This window comes from Spermophilus citellus (assembly GCF_964194105.1).
Source record: "Spermophilus citellus genome assembly, chromosome: 4".
NCBI lineage: Eukaryota > Metazoa > Chordata > Mammalia > Rodentia > Sciuridae > Spermophilus > Spermophilus citellus.
The window spans coordinates 68,125,367-68,136,026 of record NC_138185.1 but is presented as its reverse complement, the minus strand read 5'-3'; the positions used below and the strand labels follow the sequence as shown (position 1 = coordinate 68,136,026).

General features: G+C 50.7%; 2 protein-coding genes across 7 annotated transcripts in view; one reads left to right on the top strand and one right to left on the bottom strand.

Moving 5' to 3' along the window:
• Positions 1–518: 518 nt before the first annotated feature.
• On the top strand, positions 519–4,123 carry CIB1 (calcium and integrin binding 1). Its single transcript, XM_081292811.1, has 7 exons — positions 519–693; positions 824–858; positions 1,910–2,018; positions 3,004–3,154; positions 3,291–3,409; positions 3,498–3,586; positions 3,882–4,123. Exons 1-7 carry the CDS (start codon positions 643–645, stop codon positions 3,901–3,903), a joined length of 576 nt encoding a protein of 191 aa, XP_081148937.1. The 5' UTR covers positions 519–642; the 3' UTR covers positions 3,904–4,123.
• A 714-nt stretch (positions 4,124–4,837) lies between these two features.
• SEMA4B (semaphorin 4B) overlaps positions 4,838–10,660 on the bottom strand; it is a 110,812-nt gene continuing 104,989 nt past the window's right edge. For 2 of the 6 annotated variants that reach the window (XM_081292789.1, XM_081292788.1), the window contains 5 exons: positions 9,276–9,486; positions 9,062–9,177; positions 8,621–8,787; positions 7,071–7,156; positions 4,840–6,805 (listed from right to left, as the gene is read on the bottom strand). In XM_081292789.1, coding sequence (XP_081148915.1) covers positions 6,063–6,805; positions 7,071–7,156; positions 8,621–8,787; positions 9,062–9,177; positions 9,276–9,486 — 1,323 coding nt within the window. In that variant the 3' untranslated portion in view covers positions 4,840–6,062. Of the gene's footprint in view, positions 6,806–7,070; positions 7,157–8,620; positions 8,788–9,061; positions 9,178–9,275; positions 9,487–10,660 lie in introns of all 6 variants that reach the window. The other 4 variants (XM_081292787.1, XM_081292786.1, XM_081292791.1 and 1 more) reach the window with 3 other exon arrangements.

The following is a 10,660-nucleotide window of genomic DNA, read 5'->3' as shown; positions in this document are numbered from 1 at the left end:
TCCAGTGGATTCTCAGTAAACAGGCTTAACAGGCAGCAAGGTTGTGGTTACTTCTGGAAGAAGGGGCTCGGTGTACCGAGTGTTGTTAACAGGCGCCCGCTGATACAGACTGGAAAAGTGCTCTCAGGGCAGATGGGGAGCCAACCGCTTCCAGTCACCCGGCGAGTCCTGAGGTTTCCCGGATACTCCGGCTGAAGGGATTTCCTAGATGTTCCTTACGGGTCCCGCCCAGGGCTGTTGCCGCCAGCACCTATTGCAGGTGGGGCTTCAACACCACGAGACTTTCCCTGCAGCCGCTACCACGCGGAAAGCGGGTCAGGAAGCCTTTAGCGCAGGCGCAGTCTGCACTACGCGCGCGGCCGCACCGCCCACCAGGGGGCGGGGCCGCGGGGCCTGGGCCCTGCCCCGGAGCGTCCGGCCCCGCCCCGGGCCCCGCCTCCGGCTCTCCTAGTACCGCAGGGGCCGGCAGCGGGCGGGCGGAGCAGCAGTGGGAGGCCTGGGCGTGGCGAGGAGGGGGTGCCGGGGTTGGTGGCCTCAGCAGCTGTTGCCGCGGGGACTGGTCGGTGACGCAGCCGAGGGCGGAAGTGAGAAAGTTGTCGGTGTCCCAAGAAGAGTTGGCGGAGCTGTGCGCGCGGCGCGGCAATGGGGGGTTCGGGCAGTCGCCTGTCCAAAGAGCTGCTGGCCGAGTACCAGGTGCGCGGGACGCGGGTTCTCGGGGAGCTCGCGTGCCGGCCTGCGCCCGGAAGCGGTGTCCCGGGGTGGGCGGCCCAGCGGCTGCGGCCTCCGGACGGTCGGCTGACCTCCCTTCTGGTTTGCCTTCCAGGACTTGACGTTCCTGACTAAGCAGGAGATTCTCCTGTGAGTGCTGCCCTGAACCCCACTTCCGACTTGGGATCCTCTAGAGGCGGCTTTGGGGGTCACTGTCTTATAGATGGGCAAACTGATCCCCTGTTGGAGGGTGGGGCAGGGCTTGCTGGAGTTAAGCAGCGGAAATGTTACTGGAGGCGAGGAGTCCAAGCCCAAGGCTGCACCCCTTTCCTGGTACACCCTCTCGTGTCGCGCCTGGGGCCCCAGCGTTGCACCGCAGAACCACCTCTCAGGATCCGGGAAAAGTTGGGAGCTGTTTGACCCTGCGCTCCACTAGCTTCTGCACTAGCGAACATCCTGCCCCTGTCCTGCAAGGGTTGCTGTGGCTCTCGCGGTTGACTTTACCCACTAACAAAACCAGAGAAGCCTTGGAGAGCCTGGCGTTTCCTTCCAACTTAACTTGAATAATATAGTAACTGTTAACACTTCTTGAGCATTTACCTAGGCCAGGAACTGTGCTAAGTGGTTGCCTGTATCATCTAACTTAGGGAGGTATAGGGCAAGGAAACAGGTACAGAGGGGTTTGGTAACTTGCCTAAGACTACCTTGGGAGGAAGTGGATTTGATGTGGGTTAGAACCCTTGAATGAGAAGATTCCTGGACTTCCCTTGGCAAAGATCATTCCATTGGGAAGGAGGTGGGGCTGAGAAGGAAGATAGTTCAGGGAGGTCTGGAGGAGTCCCTGGAGTGAAAGAGAATGAGATTGTGGTTTTGATCTTTTCTTTCTGTTCTTAAGGACCTTTTGGCTCTTTCTCTAGTCTCTCCATCCATCAGTGATCTAGAATCAGTGCCCAGCACAGTGCCAGAGAACACACAATAGGTTCTCAGTAAATACCTATTGCAAGAATGGACTCCCAGCCTGTACTGTCTTGTGACTTATATCCTTTTGACTGACCATTGCCCAGTGACTCAGAAGCCCTGTGTGTGGCTTAGCTCCTCACCTGATTTATAAAGGGTCAGGTGGCAAGGCAAGGAATAGGAATGCAAGTACATACAGGAAGACCAATTGCTTGAGAGAGACCAGTTCCCCTCTCATTGTCAGAGCCCACAGGCGGTTTTGTGAGCTCCTTCCCCAGGAGCAACGAAGTGTGGATGAATCACTGCAGGCACGGGTATCCTTTGAGCTGATTCTCAGCATTCCAGAGCTCAAGGTAAGGCTCCCCACCCCCTCTACCCACCTTTACTCTGCTAGACCCCCTAATTCTTCCTGCCACTCAAATAGAGAAAATGGTGTCACTGGTCTGTATTCCAGTTTTTTTTTTTTTTCCTGCTTAGCTTTAACTTTCTGAGGGCAAGGATTTATCAAATTCATCCAGCAAGGGCTGGGGTTGTGGCTCAGGGATAGAGTGCTCGTCTAGCATGTGCAGGGCACTTGGTTCAATTCTCAGCACCACATAAAAGTAAGTGTTCAACTAAAAAAATATTTAAGAAAAATCACCCAGCAAAATTATCTAGAATGTTGCTATTTATTTATTTATTGGTACTAGAAATTGAACCCAGAGGCACTTTGCCACTGAGCTGCAACTCAAGTCTTTTTCTATTTTTTATAAAGGGTCTCACAAAGTTGCTGAGACTGGCCCTCCCACCTCAGCCTCCCAAATCACTGGGATTATAGGCGGGTACCACTATGCCTGGATTAGAATGGTGCTTTTTAAACTGGGATTCCAGGACATATTCTTGGAAGTTCAGACAAGTTTTGTCCTTTAAGAGGACAAAATCTTATTAAATTTGAGAAACCCTATTGCACAGGTTGGTTGTAACTCAGTAGGGCTGCTGTGAATTTTTTTATACAAAGAGACTAACCCAATTCCTGTAACATAATAGTTGTTCAGTTAAAATACTTATATTCCAAAATAACCAGTTCATCTTTTTTCCTTCCTCTTCCCACTCTGTTCTCACTTTGAGTTAAACAGACTGCCAGGAAGCCATTCCTGCCCCTTCTCCAGCTGGCTCATTTAGTGCCCCCTGTGCTCCCCTACTAGGGCCTTCTATCCTGGCCCCAGAGCTTCTTCCCCATAAATCTGAGCTCCATGGTGCTGGTACTATGACCCACTCCATCAAGTTTCTGATAGGGTCTAATGAGCATGTGACCTGGGGCTACTTCCCAAAGCACTCACCAAAGGCTCTCTTACTTAGGCCAATCCCTTCAAGGAACGAATCTGCAGGGTCTTCTCTACATCCCCCACCAGGGATAGCCTAAGCTTTGAGGACTTCCTGGACCTCCTGAGTGTATTTAGTGACACAGCAACCCCAGACATCAAGTCCCACTATGCCTTTCGCATTTTCGGTAAGGACCAGAAAGAACTGGTAGAACACCACCTATTCCAACATGGGCTTCATGGTGGGGCTATTTGGGAAGTGGGTGGCATTTGTGCATTTTGTGGTGCTCCTCCTGACCATGCCCTCCTATGTCTGCTCTCTAGACTTTGATGATGATGGAACTCTGGACAGAGAAGACCTGAGTCAGCTTGTGAACTGTCTTACGGGAGAGGGCGAGGACACTCGACTCAGTGCCTCAGAGATGAAGCAGCTCATTGATAATGTGAGTAGCGAGATCAGGCCTGATCTAGCTGGGCTTGGGAGCAGGAGGCAAGAGTTGGGGCTCTGGCTTAAAGCTCTCCCTTTCCCAGATCCTGGAAGAGTCAGACATTGATAGGGATGGGACCATCAATCTCTCTGAGTTCCAGCATGTCATCTCCCGTTCACCTGACTTTGCCAGGTATTTGGTAATGGTTGCTCTGCATTCTGGGGACCAGGTCTCAGGTCACTCTTCTTCCAAAGGAGAAGGGACAGACTCACATGGGACACAAACCATTCCAAAGAAGGTCTTAGGGGGAGGGGCGGCTAGGTTTGGATTCAGTCCCTATTCTCCTCTTCCATCAGAAAACCCCACTTGGGCTGGAGGTGTAGCTCAGTGGCAGAGCATATTCCTAGCATGCATGAGGCTCTGGGTTCCAACCTCAGCACTGGGGAAAAAAAGAAAAAGAAAACCCAACTCACTCTTTTCTGTACAGTTCCTTTAAGATTGTCCTGTGACAGCAGCCCCAGCGTGTATCCCAGCACCCTGTCCAAGACCTTTCCACTGCTGAGCTGTGGCCAAGGTTACGCCTGCGTTGTCAGGGCCGGCCAAGCAGGCCCAGCCTAGAGCCGGCACCGCACAGTCTGGTCCCAGGCAGGAGAGGACCCCACCTGCTTTTCCCTGCCATTGTCATCACTCTGTTTCTACTAATCAATAATAAAGGTTTAGAAGTTTTGATCCTAAGTGTGGCACTAGAAACACTGGTATAAGGAAGGACGGAACTTTTAGAAACTTTTGATCATACTAGTAATAAGTCACATCTAAAAATGGGGCCAGCAAGGCATGTGGCACATGCCTCTAATCCCAGAGTCTTGGGAGGCTGAGACAGGAGGATCACAGTCTCATCAATTTAGCAAGGCTCTGAGCAACTTACTGAGACCCTGCCTCAAAATAAAAAATTAAAAGGGCTGGGAGTGGTAAAGCATCCCTGGGTTCAATCCCCAGTACAGTAAGAAAGAAAGAGATATAGAAAAAGAAAGGTTGGATCAGTGAGAAATCAAATCCCTCCTACCCCTGAATGAAGGTATGAGTATAAGGAGATAGCAGTGAGGGGTGGAACGCTCTAGAATTTTGGCTGTGGTGGTAGTTACATGAATTTTGGAATGTGTTAAAATTTGAAGAACTGTATACTAAAAGAAAAGTTAGTTTTACCATATTATCATTTGTGAAATTAAAAATTGTAAGAGGCTGGGCATGATGGTGCACTCCTATAATCCCAGCAACTCAGGAGGCTGAGAGAGGAGGATTGTGAGTTCAAAGCCAGACTCAGCAATTTAGCAAGGCCCTAAGCAACTAAGTGAGACCCTGTCTCTAAATAAAATACAAAATAGGGTTAGGGATGTGGTTCAGTAGCCAATCCCTGGTTTCAGTCCCTGAATTCAATCTCTGGTACCCCCCCAACCCTGCCAAAATTGTAAGGCATTTAAGGAAAGTAGGCCCATCCCTAGCTACACTGAACTGATGGACAGAGTGACTCCTGCAGACTAAAATCCCTTAGGTAAGTGCCACACTCCACTCCAGGCTGGCTGTGGTTCGCTAATACTTGGGGGAAAAAAAAGCTCAGAACCCCCAGAAACAGACCAACTTCAAAAAGCAAAAGTCCTTTAAGAGAGCCATGATTAAACAATTATTTTTCAAATTTTATTACAAAAAAAAGTAAAGTGCATCTTATTAAAAAAAAAATACATATAAAACCCATGTAAATTCAAGGCCTTGTGCTGGGCAGTGTCAGTATTGGTATCCCTTAGTGTGGAGTCAGGCAGGGTGTGAAGGTCAACTGGGATGGGAAGAAGCTAGGATACAGTCAATTCCATCCTGTGCTTAAGTTCATAAATGGGGCTGAGATGGTGAAAGGGACACAAGAGTTCTCTCTCTGACTGGGATGAAGGCAGGCAACGATTTCTTCCTTCCTTGAATTCCAATGGAAATGTGTACATTGTCATAATCTCTCCCAGGCTCATGCTCCTTCTCTCATGTGGCCACAGCCTGACATGGGCAAGAAGGCCCAGGAGCTGGGTCTGAGCCCAGGGCCTAAGGAGGGCTGCAGAGCCAGCCTGGCCCTCTGGTCCCTGAGTGGTGGGGTGATGGCGGCACAGCTATATCCTCAACCAGGCAATTCAAGGACCCTCAGAGCCCAAGCTAGCCCCTAGCTCTGCAGGGAGAAGGGAAGCCTGTGGCAGGAGGATAAGGCAGAAGGTAGAGGATACCAACTGGGCAGGGATTTCCAACTCTGTCTCACACAACCACTTTGAATAAAAGTCCCAAGAATCTGGGAGGCCGTGAAGGTAGGAACCCTGTGTCTGTGACATGGCATGTCCATGTTCTCTCTCTTTCCCATCTGGATTCACATTTTCAGTTGTCTTTTTAAACCAAAGGCTCAGTTTACTTAGGAGCACTGTTCTGCCCACCTAGGCAGGCCCCACTGGGCCCTGGAGGGCAGTCCTCTTATAGCTTGCCGGGCTATAAGACTTTGTTGAAGAGCAGCAGGCCAGCTAACTCCAAGGCTCCCAAGTGCAAGGAACCCTGGTTGGGTTCCATGAGAAATGGAGGCCTAGTGACCCCCTTCTGAGCATTCACAGCCTCTGAAGCCAGGGAAGCCTCATCTAGAAGTTAGCCGTCATACCACAGAGTCCCGGATCTCAGAGCCCAGGCGGACCCGGGGCCGAGGGCACACAGGGGACACCTCCACGAAGCTGTCCTGGATGCTGAGTGGTCTCTTCTCTGACTCAGTGAAGACCCGAGGCCCTGGGGAGCTATCTGACAAGGCCTGGTACCCTCGGTGGTCCAGTGGAGTGCTAGGAGGACCTACGCCATTGAGTGGTCGGTTCTCAGGTGGCAGCACCACAGGTCGAGTCTTGGGGTGCACACTGGCACGCTCCCCCTGTTTCAGGAAAACTTTCATGCCATCCCGGTGCCGGTAGAGAAAGAATAAAAACAGAAGTACCATGGCGAGCCCAAACAGTGCGCACATCACCAGGAACTCATTCCAGTAGGACTTGTCTGCACCCCAGGTGGACTTGCCACCAGCTGGCGCACTCACTCTCGATGTGTTGATAACGACAGGCACACTGCCGCCCCGGTCTGTTCGTTCCACCACCCCATTCTCCACCACCTCTGGGCAGTAGCTGGCCACTAGCTGCTGGAAGCCTTCCTCCAGTGACCAGCACTGGAACACCCCCAGCTCCTGCTGGCTGCCCACCAAGAGCAAGTCCCCAGTGGGCAACACACGGCAGGAGGCAGAGGCATTGACAGTGGCTCCGTTGTGCAGCCAGAGCCGTGTGGCCAGGTTGGAGAGGAGTGGGCAGGCCAAGGTGTTCACTGTGTTGGGCTGGAACTGAACTTGTTCACAGGGCTTCTTGGCTGTGGACAGAAGAGGCATCAGGTACTTGGGGGCTGGTGTCCACAGTCGCTCCAGCTTCACACCCTCCTTCCCAGCTATACTCCTGGTGCCAGGATGGGCAACTCTAGGAACTCCTGAGACTGAGTCTCATTTTCTAGGGTCTCACTTGCCAGTTGAAAAGATGAGGATGTGAGGAAAGGCATTTATACCCATCAATGTTCAGACAGGTCTTCTAAGCAGCCTTGGTCCCACCCCCCTCCTCCAGCCTCTGAGGGTGTACCTTACCTGGTGGTACAAAAGACCGGGGCCTAGCTGAGGAAGTGTTGCAGAGCTCCTTGGCATTGGCCCCCTCGATGTCCTGGATCCATGGCCTGAGGACCAGAAAAAGTCTAGGATAGCCCCATGAGCCTGTGTTCCCTCACCCCTCAATGCATACCTGAGCCTGGCCAGGGGACCTGGTTCTCAGGGAACACCAAGCCCAAAGCAGAGGGTAAGAGACTTCCCTGGGCTCATTCCCCAACCCTACATGGCTTGAATGAGCACCTCCTATTTACACATCATTGCAGATAAAAGTGACATACTGTTTCCCTTAGTTATAAAAGCAGAATGTGCTCTCAAAAACAGTCTGAAAGGACAGCCGGACCTATATGTAAATATGTCTCTGACTAATCCACATGCATTGATTTACTTCATAAAGAATAATAAAAAGAAAAATAATTCTGCACTCAAAATGGAAAGCTCAACCAAGCAAAAAGATAAAAATAAAACAAAAATCTCATGTAATCTGCCATCCATTGATCATGACAGCATGTCCTTCCAGGTGTACGTTCATAAACTCCTATTTTTTTGGTACTAGGGATTGAACCCAGGGGCACTTAACCACTGAGCCACATCCCCAGCCCTTTTTCTTTTTTATTTTGAGGCAGTCTCACTAAGTTGCTGAGGCTGCTTTGGACTTGTGATCCTCCTGCCTTAGCCTCCCAAGTTGCTGGGATTACAGGTGTGCACCACTGCACCCAGCCTATTTGGTTTTTTGAAATAAAAACTGTCACCAGGGCTGGGGTTGTGGCTCAAGTGGTAGAGTGCTTGCTTAGCACACGTAATGCACTGAGTTCGATCCTCAGCACCACATAAAAATAAAAATATTGTGTCCACATAAAACCTTAAAAAAATATAAAAAAAAACCTGTCACCAGATATATGCTTGAGAAGAAAGAATGCTATAAATGGGGAATCTGATACTCCCATGCCTTAAGTGTGTAATAAATTTGTACATTCTTTTTCCTGGGTCCAAACAAAAAGAACATTACAAATAGGACAGATTCCATGGTTATTTAACATTTATATTGTTTATTTACTACATATGTAAAAACATCTGGAAGAATAGTAAATCAGAATCCTACTCAGATTCTCTTTAGGTGGTAGGGTTAGGGGTAGTTTTTATTTTGTTTGTGCTTATCCCTGTTTTCTATAGGAACATTTTATAATCCAAATGTTATTCTGAACCACTCTTTACTGGTTTAATAGACTGTTTTGTAGCCCTTACTGTTCCTAAAATGTATTCACATGCCAATCCATATTCTCCTGCAAGGTTTTTCATAGCTGTGACATTGCATACTCTACCAAATTGTGTCACTCCTTTCCAGGCAGGTAGGGTAAAAACACTATCTGAACTACAAAACAGCTGGGAGGAAGCAGGGGAGCTCAGGATAATTAAGCAGAATTAAGACAGTGCAAATGAGACCAGGTGATGATCCTAGAGAGACCTGAGGAAGAGCTCTGAGGCTGGGTACACAGGCAGGGATGGGAGGGTGGGAGGCCCCAAGGAGCTCTTACCTGAAGTCCAGCTCAGGATTGTAGAGGCTGATATGTCTGCAGCTGGAGCCACTCCAAGCACAGTAGGGGTCTCGGGCAAGGAGGCAGTCCCCACAGCTCCGGTATAGGCTGCAGTTGGCCACAGGCACCTGGACTACACCCGAGTGGGAGGCAGCATACAGAAGCCCCTACATAGCCAGACACTGGGGATGAGAGGCAGGCATGGACAGCCAGGGCCGCCACCCATGACCACACTTGGTTCACATGCCCACTAGCGCTCCACCCAAGAGGCCTCTGTCAGAAAGTAGCACCCTCCACTTTCTGGCCACCTGTGCCAAGAGCCTGGATTTCATAACTTTTCATTCACTGGTGCAGGGGAGGAAAAACTGGGTAGGGACTACCTGGTAATTATGGAGGGCCACTCCCAAGCACGCTGCCTGGACTCCTCCCATGCCCACTCACTCTGTGGCTATCCAGGAGCAGGTTCTGCACAGGCTGTCCTGACGAGAAGATCTGGAGCTCCTCGATGATGTGCACCCTTGAGCCCACATCTACTGCCTTGTGCAGCCATCCATCACCTGGAGAATGGACAGCACTCAGGCCCTGGGTACAGTCCACCACCCATGACCCGCCAGCCACGCCCCTTACCCTGAGCCTGTGGGCTGCAGGCACTCACCAGTGCCTAAGAAGAGGACATCATAGGTGCGGTGCAGGCCAGGGACCCGGTGCACAGCCACACGCTGGTAGCGGGCTTGTGGCTGCAGCAGCAGCAGGCGACTGCGGACCTGCCCGTCCATCAGAAAGTGGTCCTTGAGGAAGTTGAGCACACGGTCTGGAAGCTGCAAGGACGAGCTGATCCTCCGTTCCCGGGCACTATTGGTGATACACTGAAGGAGAAGGTAGCAGCTTGAGCCAGCAACACTGCAGGGCAGCAGGCAGGATGGGGGCCCAGCGGACAGGAGTGCCTTCTGCCCCTGCCCCAGAAGCCATGGCACATTGCCTGGCCTTCTGCAGAGTGCCAGTCAGAAGGCCCAAGGGAAAGCCCAAGGTGTAGACTCAAAAGGCTGACTTGAGTATCCTTGCTGGGCCTCCTTACTCCATTCACACACTGGCCTCAAGAACCATGCCTACTCTCCCTGTACTTCTATCATCTTTCCCACTAGAGTGCTCAGGAAGCCCTGGCTGGGCAGTATCCTGGCAGCAATGGCTACAGTCAGTTCCTGCACCTTTCAGAGCTGCCCGATTCTCTCTTCCTGAGGGTTTCTCTATGTAAGTCACTCTCAACTAGTGAGGCAGCAGTTGGTGATAACAACTCCAAATGGACTGTTCTGAGATGGGCTCCACACCACCTCGCAGGCCCCACTGAGCCTAAGCTGCAGTCACCCACAGCAGTAAGGGCTCACTGATACACCATTATGGCTTTCTTCTCCCACCTTCACCTGCCTGTTCCCTCAGGCTACTTCCTGGGGTCACCTCCCAAATAAGCTAATGGCACTCATAGCCTTGTTTCAAGGTCTGCTTTTGGGGGAGCCCATTAGGCTAGAATGAAAATATAAAGGCCTATTGCCTTAAAGCCTGTTCATCTGGTCACTTGTTAAATAAAGAGCTTGCAATTGAGTAGGAGAGAGGACCAAGTGAAGGGATGATTACAATAGTAAGTAGTAATGGGGACACACTTGCCCAGCCTGAGATAGGACAGGACCAAAGGCATATCAACACACATATTTATATCTTATTTAGTGAGTCAAGCAGGCCTGAGCTGTGTCCCCAGTGTTTTGCTTTTTTAATTTATTTTACATGTGGTGCATGAGAATTGAACCAGTGCCTCACACATACTGTCAAACACTCTACCGCTGAGCCATGACCCAAGCCCGTTACCACAGGCAGGTGAAGGTGGGAGAAGAAAGCCATAATGGTGTATCAGTGAACCATTACTGCTGTGGGTGACTGCAGCTTAGGCTCAGTGGGGCCTGCGAGGTGGTGTGGAGCCCATCTCAGAACAGTCCATTTGGAGTTGTTATCACCAACTGCTGCCTCACTTACTGGTTGAGAGTGACTTAC

What these genes read in the sequence shown, in the direction of transcription:
- CIB1 (XM_081292811.1), top strand. Translation starts at nt 643, where the DNA reads ATGGGGGGTTCGGGCAGTCGCCTGTCCAAAGAGCTGCTGGCCGAGTAC. An exon ending in TGAAGCAGCTCATTGATAAT is followed by an intron (nt 3,410 to 3,497) that starts GTGAGTAGCGAG and finishes TCCCTTTCCCAG; the next exon opens with ATCCTGGAAGAGTCAGACAT. An exon ending in CGTTCACCTGACTTTGCCAG is followed by an intron (nt 3,587 to 3,881) that starts GTATTTGGTAAT and finishes TTTTCTGTACAG; the next exon opens with TTCCTTTAAGATTGTCCTGT.